The sequence below is a fragment of the Scyliorhinus canicula genome, chromosome 10 (assembly GCF_902713615.1).
Source record: "Scyliorhinus canicula chromosome 10, sScyCan1.1, whole genome shotgun sequence".
Lineage (NCBI taxonomy): Eukaryota > Metazoa > Chordata > Chondrichthyes > Carcharhiniformes > Scyliorhinidae > Scyliorhinus > Scyliorhinus canicula.
This window is the reverse complement of record NC_052155.1, coordinates 86,799,227-86,819,680: the sequence shown is the minus strand read 5'-3', so window position 1 is coordinate 86,819,680 and position 20,454 is coordinate 86,799,227. Positions and strand designations below refer to the sequence as shown.

At 49.3% G+C, this 20,454-nt stretch overlaps 1 protein-coding gene across 1 annotated transcript in view; it reads right to left on the bottom strand.

Moving 5' to 3' along the window:
- Positions 1-20,454, bottom strand: part of LOC119972934 (chloride channel protein C-like) — a 161,809-nt gene that overhangs the window by 10,225 nt on the left and 131,130 nt on the right. The window contains exon 13 of the mRNA XM_038810469.1: positions 10,015-10,194. Coding sequence (XP_038666397.1) covers positions 10,015-10,194 — 180 coding nt within the window. The remainder of the gene's footprint in view (positions 1-10,014; positions 10,195-20,454) is intronic.

Sequence of the window (20,454 nt, the reverse complement as noted above, 5' to 3'; positions counted from 1 at the left end):
CTGCCATCCGAAGAGTTGGTGGGGAGTACTTCTGCCCCACAGTGATTTCATGCTCCAACGAACGGTAATTGGCTGCAGACATCACTACTGTCCCTCACTTGGGAGGAAACCGGGATTCCCCATTGGCTGACACTGGAATCGGGAAACGAGATTGGGCGGAGAATCAGTTTTGATGTCAAAATCGCGGCAGGCGCCGGTTTCACGCCAAATCACAATTTTCCGGAGCCTTGACGGCTGCGTCAATGTGTTCCACTCCACACTTACAGTATACGCCGTTGGCATATCACAGTATACTCCGGGGCCTCTATGATTCTCCACCTCCACTGGGGGGAATTCACAGTGAGGTTCACTTGTTCTCTGAAAAATCGGGAAACAGGCGCCGTGGCTGATGAGGGAGAGAGAGAATTAGAACATGCAGAGGTGCGATCGTGGGCTGCCGGTCCTGAGATGGGCAGGGAGTGGGGAGGGTGACGGGCAGACAGGCTATGGGGTTGGGTGACACCCACTTTGACCTTGGCTCTGCAGAGTAATACTGGCCGTATGGGTGCCTCCACCCTACCACCCCCGTACCCCACCATCCGCCCTACAACCATTCCCACCACAGCCACCCGCTAGCAGGGAAACACGCGGCCCACACAAGGGCAACGCCCACAGTAGCCCCGACAATGGGGTTCCGGATGGGGGCTTCAGACTGTACCACTGGCATGGGCAGCACCAGCCGATGATACCATTGTCAGCAGGGATCGATGCCAGGGCCAGAGGCCACCACAGTGCCGGGGACCAATGGGGCCGGGGTGCAGGGATGGGGGAGGAGGGGGGGGACTTATGGGGGCAGAATCCACAGTACCAACCAGGCCGCTGTGTATCCCGGTGGACCTGTTTGGGCATGGGGGTATGCACTAAACTAACATGTCAGCCTTTCACCCCCTGCAGGCAATGGATATTGGAATTCAACCAGCAATAGTGGTCTTCCTCCTAGTCACTACAGCCCTAGGGGATGACCTGCGGCTGTACGAGCTGGAGCTGATGGAGGAGGAGGAAGCTGCAACACCGGAGTGTGCCCCAGAGGACCAGCAAGCAGCCGCTGAGGATGGAGAGCCGGCCACACAACAGGCCGAGGAAGAAGAGGAAGTGGTGTGAAGGAGATGCCGCATGAGGCCACACATGTACGGCTGCGTCTGTCATTCGAGGATCTGCTGGACCGAGCATGCCATCGAAGATGCTGGCTGAGCAGAGAGACAGTGCGGCATATCTGCCAGATCTTAGTCTCAGGAACGGAGAATTCCGCTGAGAGCTACCGCCCATCTGATTGGCCAGTAGCTCTCAATCCCAGCCGCACAAGAAGCTACAGTGGACATGACCAGGACTACAAGCAGTCCCCAGTGCCTAAGTTGGGATTCCAGGAAGTGGTGGTTTTTGGTGACCTCAGGGTGAAATGGTAGGGAGGCCTGGTGAGGTGGCCAGTGGGGGATGGGGTGTTGGGAGAGAAGCCAGGGAGAGGAGGGTGGAGGGAGGTCATGCGGTTACCAAATCATAAGGGGGTCGTGGCACCCAAGGCTGATGGAGGCTCCCCTCCGCCACCACTCCCTTCTCATCAAAGGCCGAATAATATTGGGTGGGATTCTCCGTCCCGCCAGCCCCATCTTCTGGCACGGTGCACCCCTGCCGACAATGGGATTCTCTGTTCCCGTAGCTGGCCAATGGGATTTCCCATTGTGACCACCCCCATGCCTTTGGAAATCCCGTGGACATGGGTGCGCTGCTGGTGAAGCGGAAGATCCCGCTGACAGAGAATTCCACAGATTATTTTTGGGCTTTCCCCATATCCCGGAACTCGTTGCACCAGCCTGCAAATTGAGGCTTGTGGGTAACAGCCTTTAAGTGGTCAATATTTGGTCAATTAAGGGCCTCAATTGGGGCAAAGGGAGAGCCTCGCCTAAAGCATAAAATTGGAAAGAGGTCAGGGCAGATGGGAATCCAGCAGGAAGCCCATTGAGGAATTTTACATTTACCACCCCCGCCCCATCTACAAACCTGCCGATGGGAGAGTGTAAAGTTCAGGCCAAGAATACGGGAGACAGAAGCAGATGTTGGTCATACAGCCCATCAAACCTTTTCTACTCTTCACATAGACATCAATGTCACATTCTCACCCTAACCCCGTTTCCATTGATTCCCATAGTGTCCAGAAACCTTGTTGGCCCTGAATGGGTCTGTTGTCTTCTGGTCTGATTTTAAGCCACCAATCCAAACCTGTTCCAAATGATCCCTTAAATTTCCAACTATTAACTCTGTTTCTCTGTCTATAGATACTGCCCGACCAGCTGCGTTCTTCTTGCATTTTCTGGTTTCATTTTAAAAATATATTATTTTTAAATTATGTTGAACTTCTATCATCATGGAGAAATTTGACATTCCACAAATTTTAAATTATTCTTTCAGGGCTAGTTAGGCTGCTTGAATGTGTATAAAATATATATTTTTAATGATTTTCATATTTTATATTACATATTTTTAGTTTGACGTTAAGTTACATGTGTCATACCCGTTAGTAGTATTTTACAAAGCCAATCAAGGTGCTGTTCTGGCTTATACAAGAGGGAAAATTAAAAAGTCAACAAAGTGCAGACGATGAAGGCTTGCTATACACATTTACATTTGCCTGCTTTATTTCTCTTTGGTGGCTGTGGGTCTCATTTGGTCGGTGTGCCTTGGAAGCCCTGCCCCAGCTTGCGCCTACCCACTTGTTGCTGCTCCCTCTGGTCCTCCTTTTACTGTTGGATCTGTCCCCTGCAGTTGTGCCCTTGTGTTTCATGGTCTTCTTGCGGGTTTTTAACTCCCCCTCTGGCCCCTCCCCCCCTTCCTCTTCCTTTGTTATCTGTGGCTCATCCGTGTCCCCCCCACCCACCTACTCTATTGGCTGTTGGCTACAAACAGGTCTTGGAACAAGTTGGCGAGTGACCTCCATGTTTTGTGGAAGCCATATTCCAACCCCAGGATAGCAAACTTGATTTTCTCCATTTGGAGAGATTCCAAGAGGTCAGACAGCCAGTTTACAGCTTTGGGTGGTGCTGCTGATCGCCAGCCTGCAGGATTCTTTGGAGAGCAATTAGGGAGGCAAAGGCAAGGGAGTCGGCCCCCACCCCTGGTGGCTGGTTTGATATCCCAAAGTAATTACAAAGTTAGTTACACATCATTCAAGGTGCAGCTTTTCCGAAATGTTGAACTATCATGTGAGAGTACCTTTAAGAAAAGGGTGTTTAAGAAATGTACCGTTAAGAAATGGGTGTTTATCAGTGATGGGTGTGGGTGGAGCTGCAGGGTGTGTTTTCGTTTCATTTTCAGAACTGGATAGCTGCAGTCACAGCCAGAAGGTGTATGAGTCTCTCTCTCTGTAATCTAAAAACTGTAAATCGATCCTTTGGTGATTTAAAACTAATAACTGCTCTCAGTAGTGACTTTAACTTGATGTGCTTCTGTTAAAAGTTTTGTTTTTAACACTTACGGATGTTAAAAGGAAAGCTTAAAGGATTATTTAGTGTTGTAGACTTTAGGGGTTGTATTTGAATTAATGGTTGATAAGATGTTCACTGTATGTTTTAAAAAGGTTCACTTGAGTTCATAGAATAAACATTGTTTTGCTTTAAAAAAATACTTTTCCATTTCTGCTGTACCACACCTGTAGAGTGGGCCGTGTGCTCCCCATACCACAATCTATTAAAAGTTGTGGGTCAGGTGAACTCCTTGATACCCTTTGGGGTTCTCTAATCCCTGGCGCATAACAAATTGGGGGCTAGAGGGGGATAAAAGTCTATCTATTGGATTGGTTTAGTAAAACGAAAAACAGTGAGGGGTGAGCACATTGTGGCTGCTTTTCAGGTGTGGTATTTTAGTTTAAGTAGGGAGTGTGTTGTGGACAATGGCTCTTTCAGAGGCTCTGAAGTTTTTGGGGGTGGAGACGGTCACACGCAGTACCTTACAGACAGAGACTAAAAGCAGACTGTTAGATTTGGCAAAAACATTGCAGTTAACATTTCCTGACAAATTGCGAAAAGATGAGGTAATTATGGTGGTGGCTAAGCATTTAAAGTTGCCTGAGATACAGTCTGACTCATTAGAAATGGCAAAGATCCATCTGCAGTTTAAGCAACTTGAACATGAAAAAGAATTAAAGCAGCTTGAATATGCAATGAGAGAAAAAGAAAGAGAAAGGGAGATACAGGTCAGGGAAAAAGGAAAGGAGAGATAAGAAAGAAACAAAGAAAGAGATAGAGAGGAGAGGGAAAAAGAGAGAGTTTGAACTTCAGAAAATGGCTATGAAACAATACAGTCAGTTAAAATTGGCAGACTTAAAGGGAAACGTACAGTTGGAGGATAGTGATGAGGATAGTGAGAAAGAGCGTCATAGTCAAAGGCTTGGTGGGGATCTATTTAAATATGTCCAAGCATGGCCAAAGTTTGACGAGAAGGAGGCGGAAATCTTTTTCATTTTATTTGAGAAGGTAGCTAAACAAATGAAATGAAATGGCCACAGGACATGTGGGTATTACTGATTCAAACAAAGCTGGTAGGTAGGGCGAGTGAAGTGTTTGCATCACGATCAGAGGAGATATCTGGGACATATGAGGTGAAAAAATACATCTTAGGTGCATAGGAACTAGTGCCTGAAGTCTACAGACAAAGGTTTAGAAATTTAAAGAAATAATTTGGTCAAACATACATGGAGTTTGAAAGGCTCAGAGTAATTTTGATAGGTGGATAAGGGCTTTGAAAATAGACCAAATGTATGAAGCTCTAAGAGAAATTATACTTTGGAGGAGTTTAAAAATTCAATTCCTGATGTAGTGAGAACTCAAGTGGAAGAGCAGAGGGTTAAAACTGCAATATTAGCAGCAGAAATGGCAGATTATTATGAATTAGTTCATAAATCAAAGCTTGGTTTCCGACATCAGTTTCAGCCTGTGAGCGATAGAAACTGGGGACATGAGAAATACTCAAGTGGGAAAGGTAAAGGTGATCTGATGGGAGATAATAAGAAGAGTGTACCTCAGATTAAAAAGAAATTCAGGAGGGTGAAAAAGAAATGAAAAGTTTCAAATGTTTTCACTGTAATAAACTAGGCCATGTAAAGTCAGTGTTGGTAGTTCAAGAAAAGCACTGGTAAGGTTGATGTGGTAAAACAGGATAAGACAGTGGGGTTCATTATAGTGGTAAAGGAAAGCCCAAGTGAAGCGAAGGAGGTGCAAAAGATTGTACAGCCTGATCAAGAGGTGATTGATAAGAAGGTGCCAGATCTCTCTAAGGAATTTACTTGTGTGGGTAAAGCTTACTCATGTGTATCAGGAGGAGTAGGTAAAGAAGTCACAATTTTAAGAGCTATGGGAGTTAGTCAATCTTTAATGGTAAGCGATGAGGAGTTATGTAGTTTAGGAAGAATGATGCCAGAAAAGATGGTAATACGTGGAATTCAGGGTGAGAGGAGTAGTGTTCCATTATATAAGGTAAGGTTGGAAAGTCCAGTGCAGAGTAGTGAAGTCGTAGTAGGAGTAATAGAGAAACTATCTTGTCCAGGAATACAGTTTATCTTGGGTAATGATATAGCTGGATCACAGGTGGGAGTGATGCCTACTGTGGTTGATAAGCCAGTGGAAAATCAGACAACTGAAGTGTTGAAGGACGAATATCCTGGGATTTTTCCGGATTGTGTAGTAACAAGATTGCAAAGTCACAGGTTAAGGCAAGAGGAAAAATTAAAGAGTGAAGATAAAGTTGAAGTGCAATTATCAGAAACGATTTTTGATGAGATGGTTGAAAAAGAACAAGAACAGGTCGAGGATCAGGCGGATATTTTTAGTTCAGGAAAATTGGCGGAGTTACAACAGAAAGATGTAGAAATAAAACAGATGGATCAGAAAGCATACATGGAAGAGTGTATACCAGAGTGTTATTACCATAAAAGTAATGTCTTTATGAGAAAATGGAGACCTTTACATATGCAGGTGAATGAAAAGTGGGCAGAAGTTCATCAAGTAGTATTGCCGGTGGGGTATAGAAAGGAGGTTTTGCGAGTTGGACATGAGGTACCAGTGAGAGGTCGTTTGGGAATAAGGAAAACTCAAGATAAAATACGAAAACATTTTTATTGGCCTGGACTACATGAAGATGTAGTTACATTTTGTCAATCATATCACACATGTCAAATGATAAGGAAACCTCAAGTGGTGTTAAAAGCAGTGCCCTTAATACCCATTCCAGCATTTTAGGGACCTTTTACAGGGGTCCTAATTGATTGCGTAGGACCGCTTCCTAAAACAAAAAGTGGGAATCAATATCTTTTGACTATAATGGATGTGTCGACTAGGTTTCCAGAGGCCATTCCAGTATGTAATATTACAGCTAAAAAGATTGTGGAGGAATTACTTAAATTCTTTACTAGATATAGACTACCCACAGAAATACAATCGGATCAAGGATCAAATTATAAAAAAATACTTTTCCATTTCTGCTGTACCACACCTGTAGAGTGGGTCATGTGCTCCCCATACCACAATCTATTAAAAGTTGTGGGTCAGGTGAACCCCATGATACACTTTGGGGTTCTCCAAACCCTGGCCCATAACAGAACCGTGAGATTAATGGCATAAATGTGAGTATTTTTATCTACTCACTGATTACTTAGAGATTGGTCCCTAAGTAGTTCCCCCAGTGGAGCGGCGTAGAATCACTGACAGCAAATATTGGATTTCCATGTTATCCTGTGCACCTGCAGACGTCTGGGGCTGGATTCTCCGCCCCGCTACGCCACATTTCTACCCCGACCCGCCGCCGGCCGGTCAATGGGGTTTCCCATAGTGGGCAGCCCCACGCCATCGGGAAACTCCCAGGCGCCGGCTAAACAGAGAATAACGCTAGCGGAGAATCCCGCCCCCCAAGTTGCTGCCAGTTTGGGCTGAGTAACCACAGCAAACGCTGACAGTTTCACTGTTACTATTACTGCAAAATGTAATACATTGTTTTGCAGATTGATTTTGAATTTGCCCACTTTTAAGCCCAGGCTGTGTCATCTGGTTCGACTGTTCTGGACAAGGTAAAGTAAACAAGCATAGTTTACACTGTCTTGTCACTTTAGGATTCTAAAAACAGCAATCATGTCGCCTCTTAACCTTCCAAAAAGAAAAGATGTGCATTTATAGAGCACCTTTCAAAGCATGTTTCAAAGCACTTTATAGCGAATGAGATAATTTTTGAAGTGCAGTCACTCTAGTAATGTCGGAAACATGGCAGGCAATCTGTACCAGTAAATCCCACAAACATCAATGGGATAATGACCATCTAATTATTTTTATAATGATGAATGAGGGGTAAGTATATGCCAGAACGTCAGGGATAATTTCCCTGTTCTTCCTCAAAATAGTGTCATGGGATTCTTTGCATCCACCTCAGTGAGCAGATGCAGCCTCGGTTCAAGTCTCGTCTCAAAGATGGTACCTCTGCCTCTGCAGTACTCCCTCAGTAATGCAATGTCAGTGACTTTTGTGCTCACGCCTGGAATGGGACTTCAACCCTGAACATTGTGACTCAGAGGTGAAAGTGCTTCCGACTGAGCCACGGCTGACACTCTAACGAGGCTCCAGTGAGAACATGACAAATTTATAATACTCTGAAGTGATTTACATTCGTTCATTTTTATGAAAAACAAATGAAAAGTAGATTTTACAAAGGTGGCCATGCTTTAATTTTTTGACACGCATCTAATGCTTTTCAGCAAAGAACCACAACCTGAATTTGTCTAAAAATATGTTTTGTCAATTCACTTCCACAATGTCTTCATGATTTCCAAACTCGTGGTATTGAATAAATGCACAGAGAAATCCCAACATTTGGTTGAGCTACATTATTCCTCTTGATTACTTTAGGGGGTTTTTTATGCCCTGGGCCTCCCCCATACTCCCCCCTTCTACCTTCAATGACAATTTTGGAGTTGGAGTGGGATTTAATTGGACTGGATGGTGGCGGGTGGGAACCCCACCACATTTCCGACTCCAACTGAACCCAGGCCTCTGGATGGCCTTCCCATCCCTCTACCACTTTAGGCCCTTAAGTAGCCAAAAAATACCCATTTAAGGGTCGCAGCCTGTCGTCACTGGTATTAGCCCAATGGCCGTCAGGGGGCTCATCACACAGGGAGCGTGACAACAAACCTGTGCATGTTGCTTGTGGTCTTCTAGGGAGGAATTCCTCGTCAAACGGAGTTCAGTGTCTGAATGAGGGCTGTAGCTTTGGGAAGGGGGAGTGCCACCCTCTACCCTTACTGTTAATCCCCCTATACCCCTCTTCCCCATCATCCCCAACTCCAGCAGACCTTCCTCTAGCATTTACCTCCAACCCTGGTTGCTCAGCAATCCCGAGCCTCAGGTTAATGTTGTTCTAACAGCAGCCGCCACCTCCCCAGTTGCACAGCTGAGCACAGAAACTGGCAGCCTCTGATAATCTGGCAGCTCTCAACAGCCCGGACTTCCTGCCCCCAGGGTCCTTGATCCTGGGTAGGGCCTACTGATGGCTTGTTAATTCCCTGATTGGCTCAAATCTCAGTGGGCCAAGTGGCCAACCCCAAAGAAGATAATGTGGGTTTCTCGCCATCCCCACCTCCACAATATACTATAACCTCCCTATGTTTTTGTATTTCACTTTTTTCTGATTAATTTGTGTCATTCTGGAAGAGAAGGAAAACCTTTGGATGAGACTGATGACCCCTCTATCGAGACATTAAAGATCTCAAGGCCATTACCCGAATAATTCTTCCGGTATTCTGACTTGCATTTTACCTTCACTAAGTAGCAGCATTCATCATGCTGATGTTAGTAGGGAATTGTTAGCACAGAATGACTGCTGTTTTCCCTCCTGAACAACAATCAATGTACTTCAAAAACAAACACAAATTTATTGTGGAAGTAATCTGACACACTTAAATGGCATAACAAGGTGTTCTATAGATATGAGCATCTCTTTTTTTCCAAGGGGGAGAATCGTTCTCAAACGTCTTATGTATCTCCTGATGATATTCACAGATGTTTTGCCTACTCTCTCAACTGAAGTTAGTAAGTAGCATGAAGAAATGAGGAGTAAAATTAAGAAAGCATCTCAAACAACACAGAAACTGTGTCAGATTGTTAGTTAGACCATATGACTGTAATAGGTATCGGTTGCTGACTTATCTGTTCCTGCAGCAAGTGCACATAGATTATGACAGGTATAATTACAGAAATTTAATTTTCAAACACAGCTGGGAGTTTTGTGACCAGTGTCCCATAATGCATCTTAATGATTTGTTTTTTTTCTGCTTTACTTTGTTTGTTGGATTATTTTAAGCCATTCTTGACCAGCTGGCAAAGACCTCTGATATATTTCTAGGGTTTTCAAACGATCCATATATTGGCCAACAGCAAGGCACTTTCTTATTTCAGAACAAGCAGATTGCAATTTCCATTTATCCTCCCACCCACTGAGAATTTTTATGCAAAATGCTGACAGCAAACTGACCAGCTCTTTTTTAATATATGTAAATATGTCAGTGAGAATGTGGTGGCTCACTTTTGTTAAGAGGTTAAAGCTATAGGCAACGTTCTGTGAAATATTTTGTTAATTAATGCCAACTGCTATCAAACCATTAGATGTGACTGTTTCCTGTGAATTCTTTTCATTTCGTGTGTTAGAGAAACAGCTCCGTTGTTTTTATAATCACACGCATTTTTTTAATCAAAAGTTCCTTTGGATAACTATGAGTTAAATTGAAATCATTCTTTCCCAGCCAATGTGGTTTGGATTTAGGTTTGCTCATGCATCATTGTAAAACTGTTTGTTTCAACACTCCTGACATGATGGTTACCACTACCAGCTGCTCCCTGGTTCTTTATTGTTCAAAGGTGCAAACCATCGGGCCTATACAATACATCAACATTCATTCATAACATTAAGTGACAAAACCAGTGGGGTTCTAGCACATAAATTGTTCACCTGGTGATGCTTCCTATAAATACTTCCTCATGGCCTTGTTCTAGTTGATAAATCACAGGGAATCCACCATGATTTGTCTCCAAGAGAAGTGCAGCCAGGGAAGAGACCTTTTCCCTCAGATGGAGGACCTTTACTTGACGCTCCATGACATCTTTTGCTGTAAACAATTCTAAATTCAGCCTGTGAAAATGAAGAAGGAAGTCAGGTATAATTAGGCAATCTTGTAGTCGTGGAAGTTTTTTTTCCCCAACATGTGGTTATTATCTATTAAAAGGAACTTGAAACATGAAACCATCTGAATAGCTTAACATCAGCCTGGCTCCAGCAAATAGTCGGAATGTTTGTATTTTTTCAACTTGTTTAGATAAAAACAACTTTGTTACATTTCTACGTGACTATCTACTGGACTGGGTTTCAAACTATACAAGTGCACACTGCATGACATGGGCTGGAAGTGCAATACATGACAATGGCCCAGAACGTCCAGTCAGTTTTGATGCTGTATGCATTGATGCTGTCTGCAAATATTTCTGATTTACAGTCCTTTTTAATAATTTTCAGCCGGGACTTGAGAAGATCGTCCGATACAAGAGACAGAAGAAGGGAGAACACAGCCCCTTTTCACCGCAGTAGTTGCCATATGCAGGCATTGAGTGGTTAGTGAGTGAGGTCAGTGTGGTGGGTGATAGTCGGGTGGTTGGGTTCCGTCGGAAAATCAGGGGTAGGTTGGGAGGGGTAGTAGGGTCAGATGAGGGGGATTGTTGGGTGGTTGTGGGATAGTTGGGGGGTTGGGATCGTAGATTGGGAAAGTCAGTTGTGGTGCTCAGTTCAGTTAAACTGACTGTTCACTGAGTGTTATCAGGCACTAACTGTGTAACATTTCCTGGGTAAGTAGAGTGGTAAGTCCCACCCACCTGGCCCAACGCTTCACCACCACCACCCCCCCCCCCCCCCCCACCCCACCCCCACTGCCCTCCCACCATCCGCTGCACTAAGTTTACCATCAGAGACATTCACAGAGGGCAGTGGGCTGTGCCAATCCACCCATCGGAAGTTTAAACTTACGCGTGAGGACATCTGCATGGTCCTGAAACACGTCCCTGAAAGTACATCCCATCTCTGACGGTGCAGAGAACAGAAGCTTTGGCCCATTGTAACTATTAGGTTTGGTAGCATTTGCAGATTGTTAACTGAACACCACCTCATGATGGAAGTATGTACTTTGTAGCAATTACAACATTTATCTTGTACTTTATTAATCTTCACAGATTATTCTATAGTGTCTGGAGATAAACACAACTAGTTATAACCTCACCAATTTGTGTGCTTTTCCAGATGTAACAATGGCAACAAGGTTAACAGACAATGCATCATTGAGCATCATAGACGGGATTCTCCCATACCCGGCGGGGCGGGGGTCCCGGCAGGACGGAGTGGCGTGAACCACTCCGGCGTCAGCCGCCCCAGGGGCTAGCCCCTAGCCCCTTCAGGGGCTAGGCCGGCGCCGGAGTGATTTGCGCCCCGCCGGCTGGCGTGGAAGGTCTTTGGCGCCACGCCAGCTGGGGCCGAAGGGATTCCGCCGGTCGGCGAGAGTCCGCACATGTGCGGGAGCATCAGCAGCTGCTGACGTCATCCCCGTGCATGCGCGGGGGGGGGGGGGGGGGGGGGGGGGGTGGGGGGGGGGGGGGGGAGGTTCACCTACGCGTCAGCCATCACGGAGGCTGACACGGCCGGCGCGTAGGAAAAGAGTGCCGATCGCGGGCCAGGCCAGATCGCCCTGCCGGCCCCCCCCCCCCCCCCACCCCCCGGCGATTCTTCAACCCGGCGGGGGGGTCGGAGAATCCCGCCTAATGAATATTGGACATTTTTATTAATTAGGTATTCCTCTAGCTTGTTATTTCTTTTGTCAATATCGGCATTAGTTGGAAAAATAAGAGATCCAATTATGTTTGGGTAAAGTAAATATGTAGAAAAAATTATTTTTATGGTGAGGCAAATAAAGGTGCAATAGCTGCACCAGTTTTACTTGTTATCTGTGGACCCGCATCATGTGTATTGATTAAGAACCTGATTCCTCTTGCTTAGCTTGAAGACAAGGTCCCAGATCTTTGAGAAGGGAGGGGTGGTGCTCTACCCCAGAGATACCTGAGAAGATGCATTGAGGACCCCCATAAATCCGTGTTTTAAAAGGCTTTAAGGGATAGTGGCATGACATCACTAAAAGGGAAATGTATCAAGTGATCCGGTCCTAGTTTCACTTTTGCTTTGAGCAGATCACACACACCTCTGGGAATCAGGGGCAAAACACTCCACTGGTTGGAGTCATATCTGACACAGAGGAAGATGGCTGTGGCGGTTGGAGGTCAGTCATCTCAGTCCCAGGTCATCACTGCAGGAGTTCTTCAGGGTTGTGTCTTGGCCCAACCATCTTGAGCTGCTTCATCAATGACCTCCCTTCCATCACTGGGTATGGAAATACATGATAAACAACAGGACCCTGGGAAGCTCTGAGGATCAAAGGGATCTTGCTGTGCATGTATACTAGTCCCTTAAGGTAGCTCAGCAGATGGATACAGTGATTAAGAAGGCATATGGAATTGTTGTCTTTATTAGCCGAGGCATAGAGTTTAAGAGAGAGAGTGAGTGAGTGTGTGGGAGAGTGTGAGTGAGAGTATGGGAGAGAGAATGGGTGACAGAGTAAGTGAGAGAGTGTGAATGGTGTGAGAGAGAGTGCAAGAGTGTGTGGGAGAGAGAGAGCAGGGAGGATATGCTGGAAATGTGTAACACGTTGGTTAGGCCACAACTCGAGTACTGTATGCAGTTCTGGAATCCACATTATATTGTGATCACACTTGAAAGGGTGCAGAGATTTACCAGGATGTTCCCTGAGCTGATGAGTTTTAGCTGTGAAGAGAGACTGGATAGACTGGGGTTATTTTCCTTGGAACAGAGGAAACTGAGGGGGACATGATTGAGATGTATAAAATTGGGGCTTCCGGTTGCGGCTATGACCAGCTAAGTCGCACGTTTGGCTGCTCCTGCTACAAAGGTGTTTTCGGGCCGATTGGAGGGCCCCAACGGCGCTGTAAGGACAAATCCCGGTGGGGGAAGGCTCCCTGAAGAGAACCAGACCAACTTTATGGTCGGTACCCGGAGTGGGGTGGTAAAGAAAGCAACAGCAGCTCCCAAAAAAAAGCGGGGGAAGAAGACCAAAATGGCGGCCGGTGGCGCACCCGAGGAATGGAGGAAATGGGCGGAGGAGCAGCAGGCCGCTCTCCTGCGCTTCTTTACGGAGCTGAAAATGGAGCTCTTGGAGTCAATGAATGCGACGACCACCAGGCTGATGGGAGCCCAGGCGACCCAAGAGGCGTCGATTCGGGAGCTGCAACAGGAGATGACTGTGAGGGAGGAGGAGGCCACGGTCCTCGTGGGAAAGGTAGAGGTGCACGAGGCACTCCACCTGAAATGGCAGAGCCGTTTTGAGGAGCTGGATACCCGAATGAGGCGGAAGAACCTGAGGATCTTGGGCCTGGCAGAAGGCCTGGAGGGGTCAGACCTCCCGGGATATGTAGCAGAAATGCTGAGCTCCCTGATGGGGGCAGGGGCCGTCCCTTCGCCCCTGGAGCTGGAAGAGGCCTACAGGGTCATGGCTAGGAGGCCAAGAGCAAATGAGCCCCCGAGGGCGGTGCTGGTGCGGTTCCAGCAACTCAGCGACCGTGAGAGAGTGCTGGAGTGGGCCAAGAGGGAAAGGAGCAGCAAGTGGGAGAATTCGACGGTGAGGGTCTACCAGGACTGGAGTGCGGAGGTGGCAAAGCGGCGGGCCCGGTACAACCGGACGAAGGCGGTGCTACATGCAAAACGGATCAGGTTCGGAATGCTGCAGCCAGCGCGCTTGTGGGTCACCTACAGGAACCAACACCACTATTTTGAGTCCCCAGAGGAGGCGTGGGCCTTTGTACAGGAAGAGAAACTGGACTCGAATTAGACCCAGGGGATACTTGGCGGCCGTAGCCGCTCGGGTACTTTCTGCTGAATTCTTTGTTTGGATTTTGAACTCTTGCTGTGGTTTTTCTTCTGATGTTTTTTCCCCCTTTGCCAACTTCCCTTAGTTATTGCTATTGTGGTTATTCATGGTTATTTATGGTTATTTATGCTGTTTGGTAGAGGGCGACTGTTAAGTACATTGTTATTTGTTATTTATCTGTTATTTATAATGTTAAGTTGGGGAGGTGGGACGGGGGGGAGAGCAGATCGGGGATATGGGTTCCTAGGGGGGGTTATTTTACAGGCATGGACGGGGACGGGGGTGGAACTGAAGATGGCGGGGTGGGGTGTGGCAGGGCGAAAGCGCGGGCTTTCCTCTGTTTTCCCGCGCGCGGGGCAGAGGAGGGGGGAGGGGAGGAGTGCGGGGCGTGGCTAGCAATGGCGACCTTTCCCGCGCTGGAGCGGGGCCAGGGAGGAGTGGCAAGGGGGGGGAGGCCCCCCTCCCCGAGCCGGGGGGAGTCGGAGTGTGGCAGGAGCAGCCGGGTCAGCGTGAACCAGCTGACTTACGGGAGTACGATGGAGGGTACATCGCGGCTAGGAGGGGTCCTAGCCTGGGGGTGGGGGGGGAGGGGGGTTAGGGAGGGATACCGGGTTGCTGCTGAAAAGACCAGAAACGGGAAGTGGAGGGCTGGAGAGGTGGGGGGAGGGGGACATCGCCATGGGGAGCGGGTCAGAAGGGAAGGGTCGACCCGGGGCGAGCAGGGAACAGGACATGGCTAATCGGCAGGGGAAGGGGGCGGGTCGTCCCGCGACCCGGCTGATCACTTGGAACGTGAGGGGGTTGAATGGGCCGGTCAAGAGATCAAGGGTATTCTCACACCTGAAGGGACTGAAGGCTGATGTAGCAATGTTACAGGAGACCCATCTGAAGGTAGTGGACCAGGTTCGCCTGAGAAGGGGGTGGGTGGGACAGGTGTTCCACTCTGGATTGGACGCAAAGAACCGGGGGGTGGCGATTCTGGTGGGAAAGAGGGTGTCGTTCGTGGCGGAGGAGGTGGTGGCGGATAAGGAGGGTAGGTATGTGATGGTGAAGGGTAAGCTGCAGGGGGAGAAAGTGGTGATGGTCAACGTATATGCCCCGAACTGGGATAACGCGGGTTTTATGAGGCGCCTATTGGGCCTCATTCCGGGACTGGAGGCAGGGGGCTTGATCATGGGGGGGGACTTTAACACAGTGCTGGACCCCGGGCTAGACAGATCGAGCTCAAGGACCAATAGGAGGCCGGCAGCGGCAGAAGTGCTGAGGGGGTACATGGAGCAGATGGGAGGAGTAGACCCATGGAGGTTTGGTAGGCCGAGGGCGAGGGGGTATTCCTTTTTCTCCCACGTCCATAGAGTGTACTCCAGAATCGATTTCTTCGTGTTGAGCAGGGGGCTGATCCCGAGGGTACGGGAAGCTGAGTACTCGGCCATTGCGATCTCTGATCATGCACCGCATTGGGTGGATGTGGAAATGGGGGAGGCGCGGGACCAGCGCCCGCTGTGGCGGCTGGATGTGGGGCTGTTAGCGGACGACGAGGTGTGTAAAAGGGTCCGGAAGAGCATTGAAAGCTATCTAGACTTGAATGACACGGGTGAGGTGCAGGTGGGGATGGTCTGGGAGGCCCTGAAGGCAGTGATCAGGGGAGAGCTGATCTCCATAAGGGCGCACAGAGAAAGAAAGGAGAGGCAGGAGAGGGAGAGGCTGGTGGGGGAGCTATTGGAAGTGGATAGGAGATATGCGGAGGCACCAGAGGAGGGGCTGCTGGGAGAACGGCGCAGCCTGCAGGTCAAGTTCGACCTGCTGACCACCAGGAAGGCAGAGACGCAGTGGAGAAGGGCACAGGGCGCGGTCTATGAGTATGGGGAAAAGGCGAGCAGGATGCTGGCACACCAGCTTCGCAAACGAGATGCGGCTAGGGAGATTGGGGGAGTGAAGGAGAGGGGCGGGAAGGTAGTGCAGAAGGGGCAAGAAGTGAACGGGGTCTTCAGGGATTTTTACAAGGAGTTGTATCGGTCTGAGCCGCCGACGAGGAGAGGGGGAATGGAGGACTTCCTAAACAAATTGAGGTTCCCAAGGGTCCAGGAGGGGCTGGTAGAAGGGCTGGGGGCGCCAATAGGGCTAGAGGAGCTAGTCAAGGGAATAGGTCAGATGCAAGCGGGGAAGGCGCCGGGGCCAGATGGGTTCCCGGTGGAATTCTATAAGAAAAATGTGGACTTGGTGGGACCGGTACTGGTACGAGCCTTTAATGAGGCGCGAGAGGGGGGGGTTCTGCCCCCGACAATGTCGCAGGCTCTGATCTCCCTGATATTGAAGCGGGATAAAGACCCCGTGCAGTGCGGGTCCTACAGGCCTATCTCGCTTCTGAACGTGGATGCCAAGTTGCTGGCAAAGATCCTGGCAGCTAGAATAGAGGATTGTGTGCCAGGGGTAATCCATGAGGACCAGACGGGGTTCGTGAAGGGGCGGCAGCTCAACACGAACGTGCGGAGATTGCTGAATGTAATTATGATGCCGGCAGTGGAGGGGGAGGCTGAGATAGTGGTAGCGCTGGACGCGGAGAAGGCATTCGATAGGGTGGAGTGGGAGTACCTGTGGGAGACGTTGAAACGGTTTGGGTTTGGGGAAGGGTTTATTAAGTGGGTGAAGTTGCTCTACTCGGCCCCGACGGCGAGTGTAGTGACAAACGGGAGGAGGTCGGAGTATTTCGGGCTCCACCGAGGGACCAGGCAGGGATGTCCCCTATCCCCCCTACTTTTCGCACTGGCGATTGAACCGTTGGCGATGGCACTGAGGGGTTCAGGGGGGTGGAGAGGACTGACTAGGGGAGGGGAGGAACATCGAGTATCGCTGTATGCGGATGATCTACTGCTGTACGTGGCAGACCCAGAAGGGGGAATGCCGGAGATAATGGAACTATTAGCAGAGTTTGGGGACTTTTCGGGGTACAAATTAAATTTGGGCAAAAGCGAGGTTTTTGTGATACACCCGGGGGACCAGGGAGAGGGTATTGGGAGACTCCCCTTCAAGCGAGCAGGAAAGAGCTTTAGGTACTTAGGGGTGCAGGTGGCAAGGAACTGGGGGACCCTCCACAAGTTGAACTTTTCCAGGCTGGTGGAACAGATGGAGGAGGAGTTTAAGAGGTGGGACATGGTACCGTTGTCGCTGGCGGGGAGGGTGCAGTCAATCAAAATGACGGTCCTCCCAAGGTTCTTGTTTTATTTCAGTGCTTGCCCATCTTCCTCCCTAGGGCCTTCTTCAAAAAGGTGACGAGTAGCATCATGAGCTACGTGTGGGCGCATGGCACCCCAAGGGTGAGGAGGGTCTTTTTGGAGCGGAGTAGGGACAGTGGAGGGCTGGCACTGCCCAATCTCTCGGGGTACTACTGGGCGGCAAATGTGTCAATGGTGCGCAAGTGGATGATGGAAGGGGAGGGGGCAGCTTGGAAACGAATGGAGAGGGCGTCCTGTGGCAACACAAGCCTGGGGGCCCTAGTAACGGCACCATGGCCGCTCCCCCACACGAGGTACACCACGAGCCCGGTGGTGGCGGCCACCCTCAAGATATGGGGGCAGTGGAGGCGACATAGGGGGGAAATGGGAGGTCTGTTGGCGGCGCCAATAAGAGGGAACCATAGATTCATCCCGGGGAACATCGACGGGGGATTTCAGAGCTGGTACAGGGTGGGCATACGGCAGCTGAAGGACCTGTTTATAGAGGGGAGGTTTGCGAGCCTGGGAGGGCTGGAGGAGAAGTTTGAGCTCCCCCCGGGAAACATGTTCAGATATCTACAAGTGAAGGCATTTGCTAGGCGGCAGGTGGAGGGGTTTCCCCTGCTCCCCAGTAAGGGGGCGAGTGATAGGGTGCTCTCGGGGGTCTGGGTCGGAGGGGGGAAGATATCAGACATCTACAAGATAATGCAGGAGGCGGAAGCAGCATCAGGGGAGGAACTGAAAGCCAAGTGGGAAGGGGAGCTGGGAGAGCAGATAGAAGACGGGACGTGGGCGGATGCACTGGAGAAGGTCAACTCTTCCTCCTCGTGTGCGAGACTGAGCCTCATTCAATTTAAGGTGCTGCATAGAGCTCACATGACGGGGACAAGGATGAGCCGGTTCTTTGGGGGTGAGGACAGGTGTGTCAGATGTCTGGGAAGCCCAGCGAACCATGTGCATATGTTCTGGGCATGTCCGGTGCTGGAAGGGTTCTGGAAGGGGGTGGCAAGGACGGTGTCGAAGGTGGTGGGGTCCAGGGTCAAACCAGGATGGGGGCTGGCGATCTTTGGGGTCGGGGTAGAACCGGGGGTACAGGAGGCTAGGGAGGCCGGAATACTGGCCTTTGCGTCCCTAGTGGCTCGACGAAGGATATTAATTCAATGGAAGGACGCGAGGCCTCCAAGCGTTGAAACTTGGATTAATGATATGGCTAGCTATATTCAGCTAGAAAGGATCAAATTTGCCCTGAGAGGGTCGGTACAGGGATTCGCCAGGCGGTGGCAACCTTTCCTTGACTTTTTAGATCAGAGATAGACGTTCGGGGTCGTGGCAGCAGCAACCCGGGGGGGGGGGGGGGGGGGAGGGAGGGGGGGAGGGGAGGGGGGGAGGGGAGGGGGGGCAGCAAGGGCCGTGGGGGGACATGCACGACTGTAACGCGGGCAAGTCTGCTCGCTGCTCATGTCTGAAACTGTAGGCTGCCTTGTTTGTTAAGGTTGCCTGGGGGGGGGGGGGGGGGGGGGGGAGGACTGGTGCGCGCGAGAGGGCGGGCGAGGGAGGGACATTTGCCTAGAGGGATTGTGTTGTAAATAATTTAAAAATTAGTAGGGGTAAATGTTTGTATGGAAAAACTCTTTCAATAAAAATTATTTAAAAAAAGAGATGTATAAAATTCTGAGGGGCATAGATAAAGTGGACAGGAAGAAACTTTTCCCCTTGGTGGACAGATAAATGACATGGGGCATTGATTTAAGGTACGGAGCAGGAGGTTTAGAGATGTGAGAGAAACCTTTTCACCCAGAGGGTGGTGGGAGTCTTGAACCCGCTGCCTGAAAGGGTGGCGGAGGCAGACTCCCCCACCCTCACTCTCTCTCTCTCCCATACACACACTCACACCGTCATTCTCTTTCCCACACACTGATGCACTCTCTCTCACACACATTCACACTCCCTCACTTACTCTGGCACTCCCATTCTCTCTCCCATACTCTCACTCACTCTCTCCCCACCCTCATTCACTCTCTCTCCCATACTCTCACTCACTCTCTCCCCACCCTCATTCAATCTCTCTCCCATACTCTCACTCACTCTCTCCCCACCCTCATTCACTCTCTCTCCCATACTCTCACTCACTCTCTCCCCACCCTCATTCACTCTCTCTCCCATACTCTCACTCACTCTCTCCCCACCCTCATTCACTCTCTCTCCCATACTCTCACTCACTCTCTCCCCACCCTCATTCACTCTCTCTCCCATACTCTCACTCACTCTCTCCCCACCCTCATTCACTCTCTCTCCCATACTCTCACTCACTCTCTCCCCACCCTCATTCACTCTCTCTCCCATACTCACACTCACACCCTCACTCTCTCTCTCTCTCTCTCTCCCATACACTCATTCACTTTCTCTCACACACATTCACACTCCCTCACTTACTCTGTCACCCCCATTCTCTCTCACACACCATCACTCACTCTCTCCCACACACCATCACTCACTCTCTCCCACACACTCACTCACTCGCGCTCTCCCACACATACTCCTTCACTCTCTCACACAAACACACATACACACTACCTCATCCTCTCCCACACTTATCCCTCACTCTCTCTCCCACATGCACATTCACTCCCTCACCCTCTCTCCACACCCACTCATTCACTCCCTTTCTTCGAACTCTCTTTCCCTCTCCCACTTGTCATGATATGCAGACACACACATAATGATATACAGGCAAGCAGCTAATGGATACAGAGAACTGGACATGACCAATAAGCAGGCAGGACACTCAGGGGTGGGATCTGACTATAAAAGACATGAGGCACTCACTCTCTGCCTCTTTCCACTGATGAACACCTAGAGAGTCAGTCAAGGGTGTTGTTACAATCTCATACCTCCACCACGTGGTTAAGAGCTAGTCTGGTTCAGTCAGACAGAGTAACCACACTTAAGTTATCAGAGAGTCGAACTCACAGAGAACTGTGCTAACTGTGCTATTAGTTCCATAAACCTGATTGAACTAACTTCAAGGTCTGGAGTATCTTTCTGATCTAAGCTGCATACAGTTGCAGCCAGTGTTAGACCAGTGTACCTAACATGACACCACTCACTCACTCTCTCTCTCCCCATACACACTCACTCCCACACACATATTCTTTCACTCTTTTCTACACACACATACACACACTCTCCCACATACACTCATTC